Here is a 26,959-nt window from a genome sequence, read left to right on the forward strand (position 1 = left end):
TAAAAATGCCATTTAAAATATCTGGTAGTACAACCAGTTTTCAAGGAATATACAGTGTTGTGTGCATTGTAGCGTCACTCTAGTCACACATTCGCCTCTTCCGAATGTCATCCCCGCGCTCGACTCTCCAGGCATGACCTCTTAACCCAGGCTTAATCCACACTTAGCCAATTGTTGGCTTCGAGTAACAGTTACAGAGAATCTATACGCGCACTTCTGGGGCATTTTTCTTGAATTTAGTTTGTGTGGGAAACTAATCAACTTACTGGATTTATTCAGTTAATCGATTCAAAAACAGCAACAAGTAGAAGGCTATCAATTTCAGTTTGGCCTTGGTGGAGGTCTATACTGTTGAGCCAAGATTTTTTTAAATGCTTATTATGCCAATACTGAGTGTGGTTACTGGTAAAAACAACCCAAAAATGTTTTAATTTGCACAATTCAGACCGTTTGCACCCTTAAAAGGTTAGCCGACGATTAGCGAGGGCCGCTTTCAAAGGGAGACCCCCTTCGCATACCTGTTGGCAAACGCTGACCAGCGACCACACCGCCTTTCCTCTTAGCCGGTAACAAATTGCTCATGTGCAGCCAATTTAGGCGGAGACCCCCGCCCCCCCCCTCTTGTTACCATGCGCCTGGCCCGCCGAGCTGACATGTCTGCACCAGCGCCTATCTATCTTGCCGCGCTAGACAGCGTGGCTCTCCAGCAGTGGGGGTAATGCAAACTGTGTGAACAGGTAGAGGGAGGCACTTAATTAACCACTCAGCAGTTGGTGACCCGGAAAACCCAAATTACCCCGAAAGCCTGCCGTCTGCGCCGCCCAGGATACAACGGTGCTAGAGGAGCTCCTAATCGGGCCCAGATGGGAGGCCTGCTCTTGATCGCAGACAGTAGCTAACCAAGCACCCCCCGCCCCTCAACCCCTTCTTTTTTAATTTCACCTCTGCCAGTGCCCCGTTAGAGCCGCTTAATAGAGCGCAATGTGTGTGTATAAAAGAGACGTTTTACGCGAGCATCAGCGGGAGCGTTTATGTCACGTTTGTGTGTTGTGAGTGTGGCGTGACGAGAGGAAACGGGACATTGAGGGAAATGGAACCTGGTTAAAAAAAATAAAACCTGATCGGATTTAAGGGTTTATGACCCGTGGCGAGACATTGAAAATAGTCTTGTTTTTTTCCCTGCACTTTAGGGTATTAAGGCACGCATTTTGGAGACCTTTGTGATGCTCTTCTTGCTGGGCCTTCTCATCCTGGGCATTGTGTGGGTGGCGTCGGCGCTCATTGACAACGACGCAGCCAGTATGGAGTCACTCTACGGTACGAGGAAAGTTGCAGCCCCAAACTGCAAATTCGATTTATTAACTCGTCACAAACTTATGAAACTAGAAACTCATTTTACTATTAAAGGATTTCTTCTTATCTTATGTCTATTTTAATGTATTAATTAAATTTTTGATATTTTCATGCATATTTTTTAAGTTTCACTTATTATTAGCAATAATGGATAAGGATGAGGTTAACAGTTTTATTACAAAAATGTTCATATTTTTAATTTAATGTGATCATTTTACGGATATGATTTATGTTGACTAGTTTTTCCTTGTTTAATTTAATGAGATTTTCTTCCCAAATGTATTAATTTACTAACGAAGGATTTCTCTTTGTAGACCTTTGGGAATTCTACTTACCCTACCTGTACTCCTGTATATCCCTGATGGGAGGACTACTTTTACTCAGTAAGCCTTTTCACTAGATATCATTTATGTAGGCTACATTTTACATATCATTGTAATAGGTTCTATTTTTCTGCCTCCAAGTGTGCACTCCCGTGGGATTGTCAAGGATGTTCACCGTCATGGGCCAGTTACTTGTGAAGCCAACGGTAAGGTCACTGCAGTACTAAAAAAAAAGTCACATGATACCCGGCCATCAAAAATGCAATAAAACCATAACTACACCAGAATGTGGTTTTTTTTTTCCATCCAATTTTGAAACTAAACTAGAACTTCCGATTTAAGAGTCTACGAGAGTGTGAAAAAATGCATCCTTCTCGCTCCCCGTTACAAAATCCAGCCACGGACTACAAATACGTCACCAACTCATCCTCCCATCTGCCATCTCTCCAGTCCCACTTCGGGCCTAATTATAACCCATTTTCATCTCCTCTTCCTCGCTCTTCAGATCCTGGAGGACCTGGATGAGCAGATTTACTGCATCCATTTGCAAGAGGAAGCCCTTCAGAGGAGATTAAACGGTATGTCTGTCCGAGACGTGTTGGCACATTATACGGGAGGGGAAGGGGTCGGACGGCCCTATTGGGTGTGATGGAGCGCTTGAATCAATTAGCAGGGAAAGGCGCGGTGACACGCACTTGACATAGACGTGCTGCTGTCTCTCTCGGTTTGAGAGCGAATCATCCTCTGTGGCGAGCATGCGGCGCAAACGCCCTCTTGAATTGCTTTCTTCGTCGTTATAATTGTCGGACCAAAAAATATGGTCTATGTATTTTATACTCTACATATGAAAAGTCTCAAAAAACAATGCCTGAAAAGAAATGGGAAGTCAATTTTTTTTAAGTGTTATCATAAATGGTAAATCCAGATCCAGAAAGTAAAAACCGTGCTTCTACTCAACCAGGAGATAAACAAGATCCCACGGCTAAAGCCAAACCTGTGGCAGGATTTTTACTTCGTGGACCTATATTTGCCACCTCTGAGTGTTAGTTTATTTACAAACGGTCCTCTTGGTGTTATGATGTTAAAAGGTGAACATTGCTGACAGGAACGGAGCTTCATCGTAAACCGAGGAGGATCCACTACATTGGTTTGATTTGAAAGATTCACCAAGGAGCTCTCAATGCTGGTAAAACGATGGCCTCATTTACTGCAAGGCCTGGATTGATATCGTCCAGCTAATGGGGTGGAAATTAATCTTTGACAAGAAGTTTTGGCTCACTTGTGCAGTCACTGATTAACTTTCCACGGAGATATAAAAAGGACATCAGGCGGAGCTCCCGCTGTGCCCTCATTGACTTTGCTACAAAGCGAAAGTCTCGAGGAAGTTTGGGAAGGTGTTCTTTCTTCCGCCCTCTTCGCCTGCATTTCCTTTTCTTGTCCTCTTCTGTTTGCAAATTCCTTGCGGAACACTGAACGTTCTCAAGAGACAGGAAGTTTTGGCCACCGTCCAAAACCTACTTTAATATTAAGTCAAGCGCATAACCAAGTGTACAGATGCGAGCGAATGAAGAGTCTTTTCACACCAGGGTGGTATGAGAGATCAACCCCCGTGATAGCGCCTGTTTTTAAAATACTACGCCGGCCACCTCCATGCAGCGCCACCTGAGCGTTGTGCTTCCTTACGGCTCATTCCGCGCTGCCACGCTTTGAACTGAACGACGGAATAATTGCAATCTCTGGCTTATCGCGGCCGGTGAGACGTTTGATCTATTCAAAGTCTCAGCGAGGGCAGAAAAGAAAACCGTGGTCAACGTCTCTCGTCGGTCCATTTTTGCCTTGTTTTTCAACTGGGACATGAATGTGTTCATATACTGTATATATATTGTGTGCATGCTCACACGGCAGCTTAGAAACTCAGTTCAGGGAAAGTTCACGTGACACACTCCAAAGGTCTTGTTGCCTCCAGTTTGTGTTGACAGATACGCACTGTTGAGCCGCATCAGGTGAAGGATTTGTTTATTGATGTACACGTCTGAGCCGTGTGAACGCTTGCCTGTGTGGGGGATTTCTGAAGAACGCGACTTAGCTGTCGTTACTTTGAACGACACTCAGGGCATCATATATTGTCTCAGTCCCGCTTTTAAATGCGGACATCCTGGATTTTTCTCACTGAAGCCCACGTACGGAAAAATAGGAAAGAAGGAAGAGAGGAGCTCACTTTACCTTGTGTTAACTTCAGGAATGATGCTAAAACTAATTCAGTAGGCCAACAGGTTAACATATGCTAAGGAGTTGAACATATTAAAAAATATAGCTTTTCTAACATTAAAATGACGTGTCTTTAAAAATAGTGATAGAATTTTGCAGCATTTTCAACTGTAAATAAAATACATCCACCTTTTTTTAAATTTAATTTAATTTTTTTTTAAAGGGTGCTATATTTGAACAGGGGAAAAAAATTGGGGTCCGCAAAATCATTTGCAATATATTATGTCATACTATTTTTAAAAACTGCATACCTACAGCTTGTCAATAAAACAAAATAAACCAATCACTCCTCTCCATCTCAATTTAGGCTGAATGAAAAACACTGATATAATTGTGACGTATCATCACATGAATCTGACATCCCTGCATGCATTTTTTAACGAAATGTGGATTATTACAGGTTCACGTCCCCTTTTTTCAAGACCAAAAGGCAAATATGTGATTTTATATAAAAAAAAAAAATACAGAATAAAGGTGTAATAGAAGAATAAAGTTTCTATAATTTTATGACTATCTTGGAAGAATATGTCTTAATCTCAGAAGATTACAATTTCTTTACCCCCCCCAAAAAACAAAAACAAAAATATATATATCTGTTCTTGTTAACACAATGACTTTTTCTAGGAAAAAATATGACTTTATTCTAATGAAATTTGGACTTTTCTTTTTGGCTAAAATATATGAATTTATCATTGCATTATAACTTTTTCTGGAAAATAAATAAATAAATAAATAAATATATATATATATATAAATATATAAATTTAAACTGCGTTTGTGGTTTTTGGAGCGCAGGTTAGTATACGTCAGCAATGGGTGTATTTAGTTCATGCCAAATTTGCATTGACGAGGTATAGCCAATCAGTGTATTTACTGTACACTAAAGTCTTTGGTACGTATCTGAGACATGTGGGATTTTTATCCACATGTGGAAGAGACTTGCTTCTGAGCTGGAGATGCCCAATTCCTTTCTCCATTAATGCCACAGTCCTTAATGTGCCACTTGAGAGCAAATACATCTGAATTGTGTTACTTAAACCACACATTGCACTTTCAAACTAAAAGATCTCCGTTTCAACAGGTTTGCTTAGAAGAATATTGAAAAGGAAAATTTTGCGTAAATGGAGTGCGAGTGTTGTTGCCACAGTGCCCTTGAAAAAGTGTGACGTGCAGACAACGGCGTTCTGTCCAGATGCTCTGCGGCACGACGATCTTGCCTCCGATTGTCTCGGCGTGCTCGTTTGCATATTGTTTTTCCCCCCCCTGGGTTACGTCATTCTCCCGAACGTGGCACAAGGTTAGCGAGGGTACGTCGCATTACGCCGGCCGCCGCTGGCTGCCAGAAGCCTCGCTCAGCATCTCTGCCTCGCTGTAACTCAGTCTCTTACTTGATGCTGCCAGCAGAAGGCGAAGGCAGGATATATTTAACTTCAGTCGGTAGTGACGTCACTTACTGCAGTTGAGATCTTGCCAAGGCTCCATTACTGCTTCACTCCAGTGATGACAGCGTCCTTTGTTTCCCTGATTTATTCGCTATTAAGGACATAATATCTATCAGATGAACCATTTATCTGCCACGGGTGACATTCGGAGCCACGTTTGGATGTGTCATGCGCACAAATAATACATTACTTTTCTTGGGGATGAGAAGATTTGTGACTATTTGGTTCATCTCCAGGGAAAATATGTTCTCTTTGAACGGGCTGTGACAATTACTTTGGTGGCTTTTTAAAGTCTTATGCACCGTTTCTAGCATTTCAGTCAGCGCATTGCTTTCTAATGTGACTCTCAATTTATCCCTGGAACATGGAAATAGAATTGTACTATTTGCATCAAATGTACACATGTTGAGATCTATCACTTCAATATACTTGCTCGGTGATAATTACTACTTTCCTTTTAGACAAGGTTTTGGTGCCGTCGCATTTGGTGCGACTACAAATCGTACAACTGTTGGACGGTACCAAGTTAAAAGGCAGCACTACTAAAACCTGCTTTTGTCTTGGTCAGGGTCATCCACGTGTGCGTATACCCGAGCAGGATTCACCCACCAGCTCACTAAAGAACTGGACAGCATCAGAAACATGAGGAATAAACTGGGTACGTATTTGAGACATCATGTGACCGTGCTGATTTTGTCTTTAAAACAGTGTTCCCCCAAATCGGCTGTTTATAGCTATCGTGGATTTTTACAGTGTAGTTACTGTAATGCCCTCACATGTGGGAAAGGAGAGCCAGTCGCCTATGTGCTTTTCATTAATCGTAAAAGGCACAAATCTGACACTACATAACTAAAAATGTACGATGGTGTTGTTTTTTTTATGAGGCATTAATTTCAAGTGTCTCAAGGCACCACTGTATTTTCATTTTGTCTCTCTATATTGCATTTTTCATCTATAGTTGCTTAACATATCCAAGCGATAAATGGGGGTTCGCTGTACTGTACACTCCATGATTTTTTTTTTTTTTTAACATATTGCTGACAGACTCTCCCTGTCTGCTTTTATTTCTTCATTTGGACGTGGTCCAGACCTGCCTGATCATTTTCCATCCATTTTAGGATATTATAAATGAGGCTTTTGGGGAGCAGGCTGCCAGTGGTGGGTGGTGGGGTGGGGTGGGGGGGGGGGGGCGTGGAGTCTACAGGCACTTAGGGATATTGGACAAGAAGCAAACTTTATATTGTAGCGAGCCTTTTAGTGATGTCATTAATTTAGAAGGATGGTGCTTATAAAGTGCAGCTGGCAAACTTGTCGGCGGGGCGCAGGAGCGGCTGCACTTTGAGAATAAGGACTGACGAGGTTGGAAATTGAGCGCGGCGGAGTCAATATGGTCGAGGTCGTCGGCTACGCATCATGTGACTGATGACAGTAAGCTGCATAAAGATGTCAAATCTAAAACCTGCCCACACAAAATATACATCCCCGTACGGCCTCAATCTTTAGTTGATATCTTTTCATGCAAGATTTATGAGTGACAATTAAGTGATGATGAACGCCACTAATTAAAGAGGTAGAGGGTGGGTTTTTTTCTCCCTTTTTTCCCCCCTCAAGAAAATAGCCATGGGGGGTGGCTGTGATGAGAGAGGACGATGTGTTTGGTATACACACCTGTGATGAGATGTGTTGATGTGTGCGAAGCTTGAGGTTTCACCAATTAATTAATTATCCACCGGTGAGTAACTGGGTGGAATCCAGTAATTATTGGTTTTCAGGATAGTTTGTTATGCAACACGAGTTTCACCTGTGGATCCTAAATCAAAGTTCATTTTGTGCTTGATGTTCTTCAGCACGTGTTCATTTTGTTTATTATTGTTTGTAGTTTTCCACTATTGCTCGTATTTTGTTTCTTATTTTTCTACCCAAGTCAAAATATTTTAAACAGTTCTACTGTGGCAATAATAAGTATTATAAATCATATTAGGGCTGGGCAATAAAGTGAATTAATCGTTATTTAAAAAATTTAATTGTTGAAAAATTGCTAAATTGTGAAATCAAGTTTTGTCTTCTGGATTATTTAAAGCAGTTCTTATGTTCTGTTTCATCCAAATGTTATTGTGAGTTGTAATTTTCCACAAGTGGCAGAATGCTGGATGGGTGGTTTACAAGACATGTTTACAATAGCGACCAAATGTTTGTTGGGTTTATTAGATTAAAATCAAATAAAGTCGTAATCGTTTGGAAGGATTGGTGAGGGGGAAATGAGATTTTTATTTTTATGGCCACATCGCCCAGCCCTAAATCACATTATAGCCCAACAACTAGAATTTAGGTCATTGCAAGTAGCAAAGAGCTTGCCAGTCGGCAGCTAGCTAGCAGCCAGTACAAAACTTTAACGCATCAGTCTCAGCGCCTTCTTTCACACTAGATGGGAGTCAAAACCAAGACCATAGTTCACAAAAAAAATGCCTGACTAGAGTCGATCAAGCCAATGGAATTGAACAAAAACAGGAAGTAGAAAGTACCTATCAGGTGCCAGACCTTGTGTAATAGAACCAACAGCTTTGCCCTTTTTTTCCAGAGAGAAGAAAGCAAGCGTCTGGTTGGGAAAAGAACTTGCTGTATCCCATAGTGATGCTGATCCTACTCGCAGGAACGGTGAGTGACCGATCGTTAAGCCGCAAGCTGTTCACTGGGGTCATTGGAAAAAAAAAATCGCAAAAATGTCTAAATATTGACTCTTGTCTCTGTCTATAGACAATCTCAGTTCTTCTCGTGGCGCTGAACATCCTCTACCTTCTCGTGGATGAGACTGCCATGCCCAAGGGCTCCACGGTAATCCTTCAACTTTAAATGAGGCAGTGATTTCTAACCATTTTAAAAAATATGTATATTTTTGGCAGAGATTGAACGTTATCACCCTGCCAGTAAAGTTAGTCTGCCCTTACCAAAGAAATTCGGTTTTTTTCCACAAATTTTTGCTAACGATTGACTTTTTTCTACCACCGTATCAAGTGACCAAGACAAGCGGTCCGTGGCGACCGCTGGTCTAAGTGACATGTTTTTACCCCCCACACACCTAAAATGGAAAGCCCTATCTGACCTGCCATGCTCCGAGACATAAATCAAATTCCGGATATGCTCAGGTGCACGGTTGGAAGAAAAGGCCCAGGCAGATGTTAATCGGGGCCCCAACTTTTTTTGTTTCGGAAGCTCATTGAAAGTCACGTCGCAGCACTTGCAAAAAAGAAAAATCAGCGCACGCGGCGGCACGTCTCAAGTCCGCGACGGCTGAAAGAGCCGCTCTTCCTCGCTCGGGAGATTTTCATCTCCGCCTAACATGCAATGTGTGTTAAACTCAGCTTATCTCGTCTCATCTACACTGACAGAGGTGTGTGTGTGTGTGTGTGGTTGCATTCTTGTCTCGGCTCGGGCAACATTATGTATCGTATTTCTCCATCAATTCATTTTACGCTGTCTCGTGGAAAAGTGACAGAGGAAAATACTCTAAAATACTATTGTTGAGTTGCTAAATGATTTATAGCTGGATTGATGCCAGGCCACTCATTTTATACTGAATTGAGGTCATTAATAAAAAGTCCTATATAGACTACCTGCCATGTAAAACTCATTTTTGTCCACCTCTTCTGATGTGAACATCAAATTGGTTAAAATACTGTTTGCAAACGTTTTGTCAGCTGTGTTAATTGCCTTTTGAATGACATGGAATCAAAATGAAAGTTTTTTTTAATTTTATTTTTTTTATGTATCTTACAGCCATCAGTGAAAAGACATGTCCTAAAACTTTTGCCCGTTATCCTTCATTGTCTCCGGATCTAAATTATGTAAAGAAGCCGAGAGAGTGCGTTCAAAGAGATCCCGACTGTGGGAAAGTCAAATGAGACTGATTGTTGAGTGGGGAAGGGAAGGGACACAATGGAATTGCCCTGTCAATGTTTGCCTTCCCCTTCCCGTCCGTCTAAGCATGCGGCACAGCATGGCGGCGAAACGGGATGATGGCGGTGATGAAGATGATGATGATGATGAAGAGGAGGGCAAGCAGGTGGATGGCAATGAGGGCAAAAGGAGAAAGTGGAGGGAGGCAAGTCTGTCAAAGGACACCTTGTTTTACAGCCTGATGAACAAGCACTAAGAGCGGCTAATAAAATTCTTACTGCGGGCCGACTATGCTGCTAGTCCAACACTTGACACTGTATTTCCTTAAGTGGACTATTAGCTGCGGGCTCAACTCCTCCCCTCCAACCACACGCATCAATGCAATATTGCTGACTTTCGCCCCCGTTGTAGCGCTGACGTCATAGCAACATTTGCAACGCCGAGCTTCACAATGCGACAATGAGCTCTTATTATGCGAGTGCACTACTTGGCCACAACCAGCAGAGGCGCTGTTGATTCAACCTCAGCAAGCTTGCTAGTCAACAGCTGTGGTATAAAAAAAAAAGTCTAGACACCGCTGTTCGAATGCCAGGCTTGGGGGATACAAAAATGACACCAAGATAAATAATTTTGAAACTTTTTCCAATCAAATTTTCTCTTTTTTTTTTTAAATCTGCGATTCAAAATTCCCATCATTAGATATGTTCAATATCATTATTCAATAGCCAGCTAAAAGTCGCACGGTGAGACTATTGTCATCATAAATTTGGGAAACTCCCCAACCTAAGGCGCAGATAACACAAATCTTCGCTGCGATTGCTTCTGTGAATGACTGCCGAGCAAACAGTGTCGTTGGAAGCTCTCCCATTCCTGTAAATTACACATCCTCTTCCTAAGTGGATAGTTGGGTGGTTGAAGTGAAACAATGATGTGGTGATCTGGCTAACAAACAGGGGACCAAAAAAAAAAAAATCTTAGTAAGGTAAAAAAATTACAATTGCGCAAGTCAGCCAACTAAGAATCAAAAAGTAGGCAATGAAAACATAACTCAGGTAAAAATTTGTAGTTTTAGAATGATTCTGGTAACAAATGAACAAACAACAAGCAATCAAATGTTTAACCAGCTAAATTAAGGAACAGACGATAGAGGATGAAAACATGACATCCTTGGCGCAAGTAAAAATCTGATTCTCTCACAATGCTGAAAACTAATTTATGCATTGAGGTAAAATATGCCGTTTTAGTGCGATTCGGAACAAAGACAAGGCAAAAAAAAAAAATCTTGGCTGTGGTAAAAATCAAGAGTTTTTGTGTAATTTGGCAAACAATGCGGGTTAACTAGCCTACTCAACGTGATAAATATTAAGATTTTTAATACGATTCGGCTAACTAACAAACATGCAATGTAAACGTAACTTCCTTGAAGGAGGTAAAAATCTTAAATTTTAACACAATCTACCAAGTAACAATCAAACTGCAAAGAAGTGCATTGACTGAGTTCAAAATGTATTCCTTGGTTGAATCTGGAATTTTTGTAACAAACAGACAATTTAAACCATAACATCCCTTGACTGGGGTAAAAATCTGGAGTTTTCCCGCCGAGTAACAAGCAAACTACGAAACATAACTTCTTGTTTTAGCCAATAATGAACCATTTTTCCGTGATGTGTCTAATTACAAAACAGATGAATGATATTACATTGTCCCCCTAAACGCAGTCATTGTGTGCAAACAAGGTGTTAATGTGACAAGCGACAAATGTGATGACTGAAGTGCCGCAGGCTGCACAGACCACCCCTTAAACCCGCCAACCTCCCCGCACCCACCCCAACAGCCTCTCCCGTTGACCACCCCCCCGACTTCACCTCGTCGTTAGCCTTCCTGCTACTGCGGTGAAAAGACAAATTGAAAGGAAGTGTACTGAGAAAGTTTGTCATCCCTCGGCCTACGCGTAATACACACTCACACAACCTTCCCGCCCTCCCTCCCTCCCTCCCTCCATTAATAAATGACATCACATGCCGTCTGCTAATTCCCGGTGTAAGAGCACTGCACCACGGCTCCGCAGTGAGCTCACAAGGGATGACAGTTGCATAAAAAGGCATGAAACAACCTGCTAGACCGCCGCCCTGTGCCCCCCCCGCCCCCGCCCCCGCCTCAGTTCTGGCTCCTTCACCAAACAAATCAAGATAATGACACTCAAGGCGGCGAAGAAAGATATAAAATATAATTAGAAAGAATAATCTAAAAGTTGGACCTTACTCCTCTGAAGCCTAACTTGGGAGTGCATTTGCCCTGCCATTAGCTCGACTTTTATGAAAGCTGTCATTTGGCAGGTTTTATTGACGCCGTCAGAAAGGGCATAATTCTACATCATGTTTACTATGGAGCGTGTACTGCATTATGCTGAAAGGTGTTCTGATAAATTGCAACGGACACACACATTGCGCAATTCTTTAAGACATTTGCATGGTCCTGCGCATTGGATAATAAAACTGAATTGCGCTAGATCTGTCAAACCTTTTTATCAATGTTAAAAATGGGTCAAAATGATGAAAAGTGACGGGAAAAAAGTTTTATTTTTTTTTACGATGAAACAAAAAAAAAATCTGCATCTCAACTAAGCTTGAAATGAAAAGTGAGCCATTGACGGTCACGTCTTATTTGTGGATCCATTGTGAGTGCGAGTAGTCCGTACAATACAGTGTTCCTCCCAAAGAGCAAATGGTGGTGCCAAGTGTTGGAAAAGCAAATATTTATCAAGTGACTAGAGCAATGCAGGCTATGTGCAAAGCATGTCGATGGATGTCTTTTTTTTTTTTTTTTTCCCTGCTTCACTTTCAAAAGCCTTGGGGGCGGTATGGAGGCAATTGTGTTGAGGACTGGATGCGAGTGTGTTTGCTCAAGTATTTGTTGTGTTTTTTTAAAATGTTTTTGGCACACTCGCCTCAACGAATTTTTTGTTGTTTGAACACCTGTTCACATATTGTACGGTGGACCGTGATTTGAAAAAGGAGGCTCTCTCATCTTTTTCCATTGATGATTTTGATTGGCTCGCCGCTCAAGTGGGGAAATTCTTTGTGGCGCAACTTGGCACAATCTTTCTGTCTCGCTGGATTTAAACTAGAGCTGAAGTGCCCGATTCCCCATTTAGTGTCTGTTTACGTAGACGTTTTTAGTCAGTCGTATCTGATTTCACCGTTTTTTTACATGCAAGAAATTTTTTATTGCGCAATGCAAAGTAGAAATGTATTTTTGCAAATTCCACTATGAGGTCAAAATCTTAAGTTTTAGTGTCTTATTAATGAAACGGGACAAAAACCTAACTTCAGAAATCAGTTTTAATGAATAACAGGTAATGAAAAATATAACTAGCGACAGAGGTAAAATTCGGAACGGAAGGGAAAAGTAGCTTGTTTTTACGATATCGTGCTAAAACTGATAACTGATTTAATAATCAAAGTTTTCCACCTTCCAGGACCGAGGAGGCATCGGGAACATCTCTCTGTCCACCTTTGGCGTGGTCCAGGCCGCGGTGGAGATCATCCTCATGTTGTATCCTTTCAGTGACCCCCGCACCCTGACACCTATTGCTTTTTCTTTCTTCACGGCCAAGAGCAACACTGTCAAGCCAGCTTTGTTGACCCAGGACATAGTTGAGCCAGGCACCTTCCGGAAGACGTGTTGTGTGTCGTTTCGTCACCTTTTATTAAACGCTAAAAAGGTGAAGACTCGGAACGGCTACAAGTCAATTAAGCTGCTTTTCTGGTAGAGATGATTTTTTTTCATCTGTATTCAAGGAAAAACTGCCCCTAAAGACAGTTTCTTTAGCAGCACAACATTTTGTAACCTTATCTATGAGTTGATGTGTCAGCGTTTATTTGCAAAACCTGTTTCCATAGCCAAAATTCGCATTGTCCTTTTTTCAATACGCTTCAAAATCCACGCCCTCTAAGCGTAAAAATCTTTTTCAAATTTCTAGCGTTTCCATTCAGTTTTATTTTTGCATTCCTTGAAAATTCGAATAAAAATGGGTGAATGGAAACCCCAATATTCTCAAACAGTCTTAATGGCGTTTTGTTGTCGCTAGGACTTTCTAAAAAATTTAACTTGCAAAAGGAAAAAACATTACGATTGTTGGAGAATGTTCAGAGAACGTATCGAATAGTTGAGAACTTGAAAAAACCCTGACGAACCCTGATGTGAAATCCGCATTCGCTCCATTCGCAAATGTTCTCTCCTTGGTGGGATACAGGCTTTAGGTTTTTGTCATCGTGTGTAGGCTTCGCATGGTAGCAAATTTTGATGACTTGCCTTAAAAAAAAGCCTACGTCAATATCATTTTTGCGTACGATGGTTCAGAGTCACCGACAGAGGAAGTTTTAATATTACGACTTGTGCGATTCCTTAACTCATTGTCTCGTTTTAGATATACAAAATCTTTGTCAGATCGCGCGAGAGGGCATAACCAAATTGGACATGAAGTATTTTTCCCCACAAGCCCTTTTAGAAGACAAATTTGAGTTATTGTTGTCTGTTTGAGAATTCCATCATAAACCGGGGAGCCCATGTACTCCGATAAAGTCCTCCAAGTGCCTATTTATCGCTTTTTTTTTTCTTTTCTTTTTTTTGCTCCTTGACCGTTTTGCTGCCCAGTTATTTGATGGCTTCCTCCTTGGTTGGCTTCTATAGCCTGCGCCTCTTTGAGGGTCTCACGCCCAGGAAGGATGATACAACCATGACAACGGTAAAGACGGGCTGCAAGGACAAGGGTTGGGGGGGGGGTTCAGGGTGAAGTGGGGGCAAGGGTGCTGAGAATGTTCCCCATGTTTCATCTATTTCCTCAAACCTCCCCCTCAACCTCCTACTGCTCACTAATGTTTTCCTCCAGGCCTCTCAATGGCTTTAGTTGATCGCTCCAATATTTGTTTGTGGGGTGCGCAAATACTGGCAAAGTGCAAGCTCTTTTCTTGTACATCAGAGGGCGGGAGTTTTTTTTTCTTCTTCTTCCCTACTCCAGAGGAAAGGGGGTAGGAGGATGTGAGTTCTTTTTGGCCCATAGTGGCACCTATTCACTTGGTAATGAGTTTGGGAGTGGTGAGGCTTGTTAACTAGCCGCGACGCTCGGGTGAAAGGACAATAATACACAGAGAACCTGGTAATGAGCAACTTCACAGGCACTAACTGTACAATATGTGGAGCCCATTTAACATCAAGTGCTGCGTGCATGTGTGTGGCCATGTCAATTAGTGCCACTTCTTCTTTTCTTCCTCCTCACCCGCCCACTTGTCTTAATTTGCTCGGAACTACTGATGGGCATAATCATCGATTAGTCAAAGTGACCGTCTAATATGTGGAATTAGTTGTCAATTAATCTTGACGTAATTATGACAAAATGCGCTCACTCATCTCTCCTGTTTTGTAGATCATCGGATGCTGCGTGTCCATCCTAGTGCTCAGTTCAGCCCTACCAGTGATGTCGAGAACATTAGGTGGGTACTGTTGCCGTTACGCTCGTGGTAACCGCAACGTTCACCAAGACGATAATTTACACACTTAAGCAGACCACCCCACCCCCCCCCCCCACCCACTTCAAGTGACCGTTAAATTCTCCAAATGCTTCCCCATAGCGACGTTAGAAGTGAAAGGATTGCTGGGAACGAAGCTTTAAAAAAAAAAAAAAAAAATGACAGGAGCAGGACTGCCACATTACAATGGCACTAATAAACATGCAGAGTGCAAAGCACAGCTGTTCAAATAGCATCAGTGTGTGTGAGTACATACAGTGACTCACTTGGAAGCTTTACAAAATATCAACAGGTTCTGCTTTGTGACGCTGAATAGATGAAAAGGAGATCCAGTTGAAGAGTTAAAAAAAAAAAAACGTGTACTGTGGTATGACTAAAGTCATTCACGTTTTGGTTCCGTCTACTGCACCAGTCAGTGGTTTGTCATATGGAACAATTGAAGTTATAGCACTGATTGTGTTAAAGTATGTTTGAGTGATAACAACCTAGAAAACATGAGGATGTTTTGAGAAGTTTTACTTGCAAACTATTCCCGTTCCTAAAGGCCTGCAATGATGGAAAACACTGTAATAAGCATGCCATGCCAGTAGTTGGCGATGTCACTTTGTAACTAAATATTTTTTTGTTTTTTGCATTGGACGTTATTGTTTGGAAATTCCAATAATCTGCAATCAGAATAAGTATAGAATAAATGTCGGGCAGCAAGAATTTCTTTCAACATGAGGTGGGACAAAAAGTCAACCATAAACATTTCTTGACAATAATATGTTATACGTGACCTCACTAGTCTAAACATGACGTCCTGATTAATATGATATTTCTGGAATATGAGTTATGAAGCAAAATCCAGCCATTTTTATCCATCTCAGCGGGCGACCATTTTCCCACTTGCTGTCGACTGAAGATGACATCACCGTTGCTCACAACTCACCGGTTTTCTGAAGCCGAGCTGTGATTGGTTGTTACCTGAGCAACATCGATGCCATCTTCAGTCGACAGCAAGTCTTTTATCCCACAATTAGATTTTCACAGATTCATAAAACCAAGCTCAAATCAATTGGCGGTAACGATAAAAAATAATCAGTCAACCGCAGACCACGGCGGTAAGCTCTATCGAACGGGGTCCCCCATCATCCCTGGCCGCTGTCTTCTCGCAGGCAATTTTGTTAAAGGTCCTTGATGCCTCCGAAGTGCTTACTGTGGCTGTAAATAGATCTTTGCAGACACCCAATCGATCGGCCAATCCATTTGACCAGAGAGGCTATGAAGATGTCACAGGACTCCCTCAGCCTGATTTCTGCATATAGACGAGCGAAAGGAAACATTATTGGGCTACTTATGCTCTATAAAGATTTTTCTGCAAGTGCGTCCTTGACGCCTCGTATGGCCGGCAGTGTGTCCAAGGTCACGCTGAAGTGCCACTGATGGATTCAATTTACTAAAAAAAAAAGTGGCAAAACAACTCTTAAGAGGTTACTTTAAATAGTTGGCTTAAGTTTAGGCTTTCGGGTGAAATTTCAGGATGAAGCTAAAATGCTCTACAACAGTGGTTCGTTATTATTTTAATCCTTTCAAACTAGCTACGTCGAACAAAAAAAGAAAGACGAATATGCGCAATATGAATTGACATATAATGGAACGTAGTGTTCCACAGGGCTCAATTCTGGGGCCTCTGCTGTTTTCATTGGCTCTGTAATAAATATAGAGTTGAATGATGGGAGTCGGCGTCCTAACTGCATGATTTGCAATACCAATTTGAGCAGTTCTAGTCCAGTTCAACTCGCTAACTATAGCAAAACTAAAGGAACACTTCCTCAAGCTGCTTGGAGATGTGGAATGCAAGAACAAGGTAAAGCGAGCCAGATTCGATGAAAAGGCTACTCTCCATGCTCATTTTTTTTTTTAAATCATACCTATGACTTGAATTTGAAAAAATATATATCTATATCGTACGCACTGCACTGTAACCTTAACAGGTGGAGAAGTCCAACATTCCGAGTCAAGGTGTCCACCGGCTTCCACGGAATGCCAAGTTTGAACAGGAGGAACCACGCCTTCATTAGTCCGAAGGAGCACTTTGTGGAGTGATGAGTCCTCCCGCATAACTGCAGTGCTTAGTCACCCCCACAACTCGCCCATTTCCAAACCACTGCAGAGGCTGTTAATTATGTCCCAGGATTTCCCACTCTTCCGGGCAACTTGATGACGCGCACTGACTCGGCCTTTTTTTGTCCGCTCGTTTGTCAACTGATCAGGCATCACCAGGTTCGATCTGCTGGGAGATTTCGGGAGATTCAACTGGCTGGGGAACTTCTACATCGTCTTGTCGTACAACATGCTGTTCGCGGTGGTGACCACGTTGTGTCTGGTGAGGAAGTTCACCTCGGCGGTGCGGGAGGAACTCCTCAAGGCCTTAGGTAAAAGCTTACGGCCAGCAATGGCATTTCACTACTGTCTGTTCGCATTCACATTTCATCACCCTCTTAAAATAATTGCCCAAGTCATTTTTTTGAAAAAACAAACACATTTTTTGCCTAAATCATCATCTCATGATGCAAATGGTAAATATTTTTGTGTTTCCTGAAAAATCTAATAAAAACGACTATTTTAAGAAGGCGCCGATTTAGAATATTTCCATGTTGGTCTATTTTCTGTCACTTTATGAAAAGTTGGAAAAAAATGACATTTAGCGTTTTATTCCTTTCAAATGTCAAAGCAGGTGAAATTTGAGCTGGCTTTGTGGCTGCTTGATACCCTGGCTGGGATGAGGTTGGAAGATGTCAGTCAGAGGTGCAGGCAAATGCTTTTCTTAATGAAATGTCTCTCCCTTATCTCGCCCCGTCCAGGTCTGGATAAATTGCAACTGTCATACAGCCCCACGGACCCGGAATCTGGGAAGCTCTCGGCCAACGGGCATCAGAAAACTCTGTGAAAGGATTGACAGGGCAAGATTTCCGCAGCGGCGGCCCGACTGCTGAAAGGTGAAAGGGATTGGCGGGCAACTTAATGAGCCCGAGCGGCATCTGGCAGACGCTGCAAATGGAAGCTGAGGGCCATTTCGCTTCATGACATTCCGTCCCCTTGCGTCTCGGATGGGAGTTGGGACGCAGCCAAGAAAAAAAGACTGAGGAGTGAGATGGCGCTCCCTCGCCGCAGTTGGTTTGACCTCGACCCACTCGCCCCTCTTTCACATCCGCCACGTTTCCGCTAAGTGGTACACTTTGGATCAGGTCAATCCTCATAAGGCTAAAATGCTGAAAAGTGGTACCAAAAAATTTGATGGCTCCGATATTAACATATTTATAACTAACAACAAAACGCCAGATGTACCAAACTCAACCCTTGGTGGGAACGAGGCTTTGATAACTAAAAACCACATCGTGAATCAGCACGTCAAGCTTTACTATTCAGTTTCTGGTCTTATTATTGTTATAGATTTCCGACTGTTCAGTGGGTTCAATGTTTGTTTCTATGAGAATGTGTGTAAACTAAAGAACATGATTACAACTATGCCACTTTTACGCTGCACTGTTACTACACGTCAGTTTGGGAAGGTCAGTTTTGAAACGAGAAAAAAAATGTGCTACATTGAACACATCAGTCTGAACTTGGGTTGTTGGAAAGTTTCCGTAGGAATTAAAACAAATTAGGGTTGTGTCTTGTCGGGGAAAATAATTTTAGCACAATCTTAAAATATCAGTACGCCTCAACTCAAGGGAAAAAAGAGCTATTAAGGTACTGTAATGCCCTCATATGTGGGCAAGGAGAGCTATATATTTAACAAAACAAAATGTGTAAAAAAAAAAATCTAATTATAGCCTTCCAATTTGGATTATCCAACCCATCTTAAATTCCTATGGAAATGTACCCGAGACCCTTTGTACTGAAATGGAGCCACGACTGACCAGATATTAAAATTGTATGTAATTGCAAAATGTCGATGGAGAAAAAGGCTGTTGGATTTGATCATATTGCTGTCATTGAGCCTGATGATGTCATTAGATCGAACTTTTTCGGTGCTCTACATTTGAGTTTAAGCCAGTTAACATGCAGGACTCTAATTTTATGATGCACAAGAATATTTTTGCTTCCAACCCCCTCTACGAAAAGGGCACTGTAGATTTTGTTGTTGTTGTTATTGTTGACGTTGTAATCACGTGTACATATGTTTCATAGCTCTTATTTAGAAGTAAACGTGGCGAGCTTGCCCCCATGCAAACAATCAATTGCACAAACCCACGAAACCAACGTGCAGCTTGGACTCGGGCCGCCACGTCGGCGCGTTAACGGGTCGCCCTCGGTCAGCAGAAGCACCGTAAATGCCTTAAACGAGGAGCCTGTCACAGGCTTTAACGTTAAAGGTCGTGTCGCGTCTTTTGTTTTTTGTTTTTTTTAGTCGCTCGCTAGACAGTTCCACTGTGATCCTAGCCAGGTTAGTCTGAAGCCAGCGACGTAGGACGACGCGCACTTTTTCTTTTCGCCGTCAATGTAGTCATAGAAACGGTCGCCAGCCGGGAGGCCTGTAAAAGCCGGTGACCGATTACGGTGTCATATACTGCGGATGTGTTGTCATGGCGACTCTTGATGTCAAGGAAGGAAGTTGTTTAATGTGCGTGTGTGTGTGTATATATATATATATATGCATTTGGTTTGGATGAGGCAGGGACTACTTTGTTCAATATGCAACTCTAATTGGATGTGAAAAGCAAAGCAGGACCAAAGATCTGGTTTTAGCCGTGTATAGAGATATACTTCTGATCGTCAAGTAGAGTTGCAGGGAAGGGGAGAGAAATCAACAGCACAGCTTAAAACCTGTTTCTGCAAAGTGGACTATGTGACACCTGTCAGGGAAGTCGGCGCCGGTCTTGTTCGGACCACGGCGCCTCGAATAAAACATCACAGTCCTACTTGGGTTTTCTATTCATCTCCGTGCTGTGCGGGTGTTTGGGCATTTACTTTAAAAGTGATGCAGCTCAAGTCTATGCATGTAAAAAAAAAAAAATCCCAGGGGGGTACATTTTTTGTGAATGTATTTTTTAAAAAACAATTTCTCAGTCGGCTATATGTGTATGTTTATTTTTTTATGTTTGTCTGTTTGCAAATAAAAGTTGAACGATATCAACCGTGATCGTCTTATGTATTCTGATAGAAACCAGGAACTGTTTGATGTAGAAAAATCCTCTACCAATGTCACTTCGGTAAAGTTTCTATTAGGCAAGACTTATATTATGACATCTTTTCCATCCTTCCTTCCCTAACTGCGATAATCCTAAAAGTATCTCTACCTGCTTCAGATGATCTTCTTGTGGTAGGTGGACCTGCAAAGGGGGCACGCGGGGCTGCGGTGCGCAACGAAGGCCTCAAAGGCGTCCAGGCAGACCTGATGGAAGAGGTGAGAGCAGGACAGGAGCACAGAGCGTCTCTCTCGTTGATGGAGCTTGAAGCCAGAGGAACCCGGAGCCGGAGCCGCACCCGGGTCGCACAGCGCTGTCAGGCAGATGGGACAGTCGCCGGCCCCCCGCTGGGTCACCTGGTCAGACATGAAAATACGGATAAACTCTCCTGGATGTTTTAGGTAACATTTTCACTGTCAGAGTAATTCCTTAAATGGTTACCATTTTCAGCAGTAAAAAGTTCATATTTTGTCCAGAATTAATTTGATAACTTGGAAACGACCAATCATGGCCCACCTGTTTTCTGGGTTTGGACAGCAAACTGAGCCACGATTAGTCGTTACCTACTTCCTCAGCACAGGTGATGTTATCTTCAGTCGACAGCAAGTAGAAAAATTAGTATTTAACTCATTCACTGCCATTGACGGCTATAAACGTCAAAAATGTATTTGAACTATTTATATTAGTTTAACATTTTTTTCCACCTTTGTTAACAAAAGTATGAAAACCTAGACCTTTTTTTTTAAATAATCTTTTTTTGTTTTGAAAAAAGAAAAGATTACAAATTAGGGGCATCAGGCGATTAAAATTTTCAATTGTAATTAATCACATGACTTCAATAGTTAACTCACGATTAATCACAAATTAACTCATATGGATAGTTCAAATGAATTTTTGACGTCTATAGCCGTCAATGGCAGTGAATGAGTTAAAGGTCTTAATTGTACATGAAAAGCAATGAAGTTACCAAAATATGAACTTTTTGCTGCTGAAAATGGCTCAATGAGTCAAGTATGTATCCCTTTAAGTGGAAAGTGGACATCATGCACTTTCAAACTGGCATGTGGTTTGCGTAAAAAACAGACTTATTGATTATTTGGATAATTAATGATCACCTCCGTGTTCTTCCCTGTCACGCCTGTGCAAGCGTGAACACGTCACGGTAAAGGCAATAGAAGGATGTTTTTTTTTTCTTTCTCTTCCCTGACCTGACTCTGTATGCGCTCCCAGTCGTCCTCCCGAGGCTCGGCGACGTGCTTTTCTCTCTCCAGCTGCCGGAACACTCGGCGGCTCGATGACAGCGAGCGGTCGATATCTCTGAGAAAAGCTTCGGCGTCTGTGTGACAGCGTCGCACGAAGCCGTCGCTCAGCTCCTGCAGCTGATGAGAAGAAGCATTTTATTGGCACGGAGGGCAGATACTCGTACACAATGCAGTGAGGGCTAATTATGCGGATTTGTGTATTGTGATGGATCAATAGAAACCCACTAACAAGGACCAGACATGGAAACACACTCAAACCTGCTGTGGACTGTAACAAAACTATCACCATGACAACACAGCAAAGTGATGGAAGATGGAATGAATAACGCAGTCAACAAAAGTTGGTTACCGTAAAGCATGTAATAGCATCCCAACACGATCACGTTACCCAACACGTGATCGTCCCGGTGTGAAGCTGTCACAATTGCTTTACAGCTGGCCTTTTATCGCTAATTCAACAATGGTTAAGCGCCCGGGCGGAGGCGGTTTTATGAGGCGGGACGACTTTTCCGACGGGCCGAGCAAACATGGTCGGGGCCTGCGGTGAACTTTGCCTCGCTGTGCCGTTGACACAGGAAAGGAAAGAGGAGGTGTATCACCTTGTCAACAGAGAACGCAGGATGGTGCAGATCAAATATAAATTTGGGAAATCGGATTAAGAAGAATAATAACATTTAAAAAAATATATTTTAATAATCAAATACAATTTCTACTTGTTTTATTAATTTAAAAAAACGAATATAAAATGGATACAATAAGATCTTGACTTAAGTTTGATTAATTCCGTGACCAAGCTCACCATTTAAATCAATTTGAAATCCATAAATCCATTCTAGCCTATAAAAAAAAAATATATATATTTACTTTCATAAAAAGTAATTTATGTACTTTATTTGTATGGTTATTATTATTATGATATTTATTTATTTATTGCTCCTTTTTTTTTTTGACTTTGTCCCATTCAATATGGCTGACTGGCTCTCCTTGCCCACTTGTGAGGGCATTACAGTCACTAATTGGGGCACTGTTGAGTCAAGGTCCTGTACATTTTTAGGGAGGGGGAAATATATGCAACACATATTTGTGATAACATAAATCTCAGTGGGCCCGAGCTAGATCCTCAGTGGACTCAATTGGAAAGATGAGATTTGTATTCCTCGTTCATTTTGTTCTCTTCATTCTACAAAGATGTTTTCTTGCCAGGAAAAGGCTCGCACAGGTCCCGGCCCAGCACCAACACGCCTGTTTGCATTACAGTCAGCTAAGCAAACAAGACCCCCCCCCAATCACCCACCCAGCCTTCAAAATGGGAGTCGATCAGACCTGTCAGTGGCGCGTTGTTGAAGATCATCCCAAACGTGACAAAAGGTACGAGAATCTCATGACCACCCACACGACGGCTGAATCACATCGGTGACTGACAGGCACAACGGCGAGTTGGTGGGCGGTGCCTAAATGTGTCACGGCCGACTTAATTGGTTCAGTAAATGTCTGCGTTTGACGCGCCGCGCTGGGGTTTAACAAGCGCGGTGATGGAGGGCGGCGACGTTTATTAAAAAGTGGCCGTCCTCGTCCACCTGTCACTCGCGCCTCGTCTGCCACCTCCAAACGCAAAGCACTTTGCTGATCACGCGTAGCAAACCATGCCTGGAAAGTATTCTTAAAAATGTTCGATTATAAAAACATTGAACAAACTTTTCATGTTTCATGAAAAAACGATATGTAAATGGTTCACTTTTTCGTTTTGTTTGTTTGGTAATTATTTTGTTAAGATGTAGAACCGTGTCAAGAACCACCCTCGAGTTCACTAGGTGGCAATGTTCCCTTGTTGCTACGAGGCACCTTGATGGCGACGCCATCACTCAACGCGCAAACAAACACGGGTCAGAATGTGACATGCGGCTCCCTGGGCCAGGTATCCAAACACTACAGTGGCCTCTTGAGCCGCACAACACACAGACGCGCGCACGCACACATTAATCGATGAAGGAATAGCAGACCCAAACAAGTGCGGGAGGCATTGTGCTTTTGTGTTGGGAGTCTGGAATGTTCAGACTGTTTGACTGAAACACAAAAACTCTCTCCGCATTAGCGAACAAACACGGAGAAGTTCACAAAGCATCAAAGGGGCTGGAGAGGGTGAACGCAGGTGAAGGTGTACGTGCGTGTGTGTGTGTGTGTGTGTACTTGGGGTCAGAGAGTGCCTTCAACACAGTCTATGATGCAACATTTGTCTTTATTTGACCCATTAAGGTGAAATAAAGTTCCGTGTGGAGACTTATAGACGAGAACAAGAGTGACCGCTGATTGTGATGATGTCATATACCGATCGAAACAAACTCACCTTGGCTTCGAAGAATTTGCGCCGGAGACGCTTGTCTTTCGGGCAGACGGTTCTCCGAATATTTTTGTACCACTTCCGGGCCAGGTAGCCTCGCCAGACTGCTTGAATTCTGATTGTAGAAAGTGACATCACCAGCAATTAATAAAAACGTTCTGTTTTTGTTTTTGAAAAAAAAAAAAAAAGAGTCCATTTTGACTGTGAAATGGTTCACCTGGCGGCGCACTGGTTTCGGAAGAGGCGCGCGGCGTCGTAGATGACTCGCGTTTGGTACGGCTCCTGGCGGCACATGGGGCAGCACTTCCTGCCCGAGAACCTCTCAAAGGCCTGCAGACACGCTTTGTGGAAGACGTGCGAGCACGACAGCAACACCTAATAAGAGGAGACGCAAAGTGGAGGTTATACTAACAGCACACATACAGATACAGTGGGTTTAAAAAGTCTACACACCCCTGCTCAAATACCAGTTTTTTTGTGATATAATGTAGCTGCACAAGTGTCTCATAACTAGGGGGGGGTTTTCTCACAAAAATGTGGAATTTGAACAGGGGTGTGCAGACTTCTTATATATACACATGCCCAGTGTTGTCTGTTTCCATCTTAAAGGCATGTGTATTGAGGCGCATATTGCTAAGTGTTATTTGCCAAGAGGACAGAGGGAATTAGTAGAAGCCTGGCTGCAAACTGGACTACCTGCGAGAGAACCTCTTTTAAGCAATGTGAATTGGCACTCAAGCCAGTTGACAGGGCAAGGGGGTACGAAGGAGGTGTGTGTGTGTGGGTGGGGGGTGGGGGGGTGATATTGATTTTTCATTGTTTTGGGCCCAGTCACAACACACTCCATCACCGGAGAGAGGACCCCCTCCTGCTGTGTACAATTTCAAGCAGCTCCACAAGCCATTAGAGCGGAGACTACAAGCGACAGTCTGACACACGCATGGCAGTCAACATTGATCTAGGTTTTTTCTCCCTCTCTCTTTAAAGCAAGATCCCCCCCTCCCCCCCAGGAAAAATGTTGGTTTTTGGTGGCAAAAACATTTCAAATATACACGATATTTTTTTACTTAAAAAAAACAAACTGCAAAGCCTCATCTAATTGGTTATCCAATTAACAGCCAAATCTACATTCATTTGCTGGCACCCATGGCACTCACCAGACTCATTCACGGATACTACAGTAGAACATGAGTGTGGAAAACCCAATCTAAAGATGAACGCTTCACCTTAGATAAACAGACAAAACCAACGCGTTCAGATAGGTAGACGGCGTCGGTGCGACTACCTGAGGCTGAAGGCAGAAGGACTCCCTGCATATTGCGCAAGGCTGCTCAGATTCTCGTTGTTGGATGGACCTGGCCTTCACCAGAGTCCACTCATCTTCGCTCAGCCTCTCCGGGGGCAAGGCCACCAAGCCCATCCTCTGAGCTGGCCAAAGAAAAAAAAAAAAGGAAACCAACAGACGTTACAAGACACATCCAATTTTCTCAAAGCTAGCTAGCTAACATGATAGTTTTTTATTGTTGTTTTTTTAGACAAATGTTAGTTTTTTTCCTGTAAGGGAAAATCAACAAAGTAAGAGATTTTTCCTCTATTGAAAAAATAAACAAACATTTGTCTGTACAAAAGAAACATATGAATAATATATATATATATATATTTTTTTTTTTAAACAAGATAGCGGTAGCTAGCTACCAACCTAGCGTCAGATGCGGCGGAGCGGGATCTAGCACATACTCTCGCTCTTCTCCGAGGCTCAGAGGAAGATTGCTTCGGATCACCCTCTCTTTTCCGTGATGAATTGTGGGCCCTTTGCTTTTGAACGGGAGCAGCGGGTCCGACAGCAAGAAATCAGGTTCGAGAAGGTTCCTGGTGATATGATCTTGAAGGGCCATTGAGGTGATCACCAACCTGCTGCTCAGTTTGGAATCCTGTCAAATAGGGACACATTTTCAAACTCAATTATAGGCATCCATCCATTTTTAATACTGCTTATTTTCTTTGTTTATGCTATGGATAATTTTCGAGTCTTCATTTAAACATTGACAACGGACAGCATTTTCCAATATTTATAATCGACAAAGGAACATCAAAAGGCAAGTGAAACATTCTTTGAATTCCCTATGATAATCTGAATTAAACATTTTTTTTATCATTATAATGCCAATTGTGATGTCTTGATCCACACACGTATTTTAGACACGCTGCTGTCACAGTTGCTTGTGATGTTACTCCAAAAATTGCTCAAATTTCGGTTCCCAACACAAATTTCATGAATTGTGTTCACCACAAATGCATTCTTACTGTGCTATATTTACTCCTTTCTATACATTTTAACAATTTATGCATTGTTGTTCGGTGGTCTTAATTAGTTTGGAATGCCAAATTTTCCCCTATGGAATTAAAAATAACATATTGATTGTATAAATATATATAGAAATAAGTTGTCAGTAACAGTGGCAACGTAAGATGGCTGCCGTCTGGCTTCAGCTGCGAGGGGCCTATTGACAGTCCATTCATATATAAATCTGTGGCTACTAAGCAAAGGGCTTAACTTCATTATATTAAGCAGTTGGTTTAAGAGCGGAACATCTAATACCTAAAATTAAAAAAAAATATTTTTTTTTACTTGTTTCTACTTGTTCGTGGTACAAAACTTTGTTAGCATCTCATTACAAGAGGCAAGAGAGCTTACACACTCAAAACGCTGTCACTATATTCTAAACAAACAATGTGTCCCGCTACTTTACAGTAAATATGTGAGTGCACAAAAACACGACGCTGTTTTGACCACTTCTTAAAACTGCGACACTTTAAATTTATTTTACGTAAAAGTTATGAAGAGGTGAAAGCCAAACCTTCCGCGTTGCCATCCTATCAGCGCAGAGTTTGTAGCAGTTGCTAGGTAACTTAGAATTCGCCCCCTCCTGCCCCTCCTTCACCGCTTCTGATTGGCTGAGCCGAAAGAGACTTAAAGTGCTTTCAAAATAAAATATAAATATGTCAACGTTAAGTGTGACACTGCTCACTAAATATAAACGTTTCAGTCACTACTACTACTAAATATCATTTTTAATGTAGGTTAATAGACTGTTTTATGCATATAATGAAATAGTTATTCTCAAATATCAAAATAAAACATTACAGTGTTTTGAAGTATCTTTAGGGATTAAGCTATTAATAGAAGTGATTGTAAACATTATTGTGATTGGGGGTTTGATTCAGGGCTTGGTAAGTTATCACTGTATTGTCATAATCAATAAACAAACATATTGGAGACAATTTGTTTGAAAGTGAGCAAACTTTCAGAAGATCAAGTGACCCCTCCCCCATGTTTGTTTGTAAAACTAAATGCCGTACTTTGAAATGGGGTCTCG

General features: G+C 42.1%; 2 protein-coding genes across 3 annotated transcripts in view; one reads left to right on the forward strand and one right to left on the reverse strand.

Moving 5' to 3' along the window:
- The window catches only part of lmbr1 (limb development membrane protein 1), a 32,050-nt gene extending 12,124 nt beyond the window's left edge, over window positions 1–19,926 (forward strand). The window contains exons 6-17 of one of the 2 annotated variants that reach the window (XM_086065873.1): window positions 1,191–1,317; window positions 1,668–1,736; window positions 1,818–1,882; window positions 2,182–2,254; window positions 5,955–6,044; window positions 7,965–8,041; window positions 8,141–8,218; window positions 12,759–12,835; window positions 13,937–14,027; window positions 14,706–14,772; window positions 17,064–17,225; window positions 17,655–19,926. In XM_086065873.1, the coding sequence (XP_085921999.1) occupies window positions 1,191–1,317; window positions 1,668–1,736; window positions 1,818–1,882; window positions 2,182–2,254; window positions 5,955–6,044; window positions 7,965–8,041; window positions 8,141–8,218; window positions 12,759–12,835; window positions 13,937–14,027; window positions 14,706–14,772; window positions 17,064–17,225; window positions 17,655–17,740 (1,062 nt within the window). In that variant the 3' untranslated portion in view covers window positions 17,741–19,926. Of the gene's footprint in view, window positions 1–1,190; window positions 1,318–1,667; window positions 1,737–1,817; window positions 1,883–2,181; window positions 2,255–5,954; window positions 6,045–7,964; window positions 8,042–8,140; window positions 8,219–12,758; window positions 12,836–13,936; window positions 14,028–14,705; window positions 14,773–16,784; window positions 17,226–17,654 lie in introns of those variants that run through there. The other variant, XM_086065874.1, reaches the window with a different exon arrangement.
- rnf32 (ring finger protein 32) overlaps window positions 1–26,462 on the reverse strand; it is a 35,274-nt gene extending 8,812 nt beyond the window's left edge. Inside the window, exons 1-7 of the mRNA XM_086065875.1 lie at window positions 26,441–26,462; window positions 25,282–25,513; window positions 24,868–25,010; window positions 23,800–23,957; window positions 23,589–23,697; window positions 21,191–21,361; window positions 20,094–20,338 (exon numbers count right to left, since the gene is read on the reverse strand). Coding sequence (XP_085922001.1) covers window positions 20,099–20,338; window positions 21,191–21,361; window positions 23,589–23,697; window positions 23,800–23,957; window positions 24,868–25,010; window positions 25,282–25,513; window positions 26,441–26,455 — 1,068 coding nt within the window. The 5' untranslated portion in view covers window positions 26,456–26,462 and the 3' untranslated portion in view covers window positions 20,094–20,098. The remainder of the gene's footprint in view (window positions 1–20,093; window positions 20,339–21,190; window positions 21,362–23,588; window positions 23,698–23,799; window positions 23,958–24,867; window positions 25,011–25,281; window positions 25,514–26,440) is intronic.
- Window positions 26,463–26,959: the final 497 nt, after the last annotated feature.

The sequence above is a fragment of the Leptonotus elevatus genome, chromosome 21 (genome assembly GCF_054856555.1).
Source record: "Leptonotus elevatus isolate MCC_2025b chromosome 21, RoL_Lele_1.0, whole genome shotgun sequence".
NCBI classification, from domain to species: Eukaryota; Metazoa; Chordata; class Actinopteri; order Syngnathiformes; family Syngnathidae; genus Leptonotus; species Leptonotus elevatus.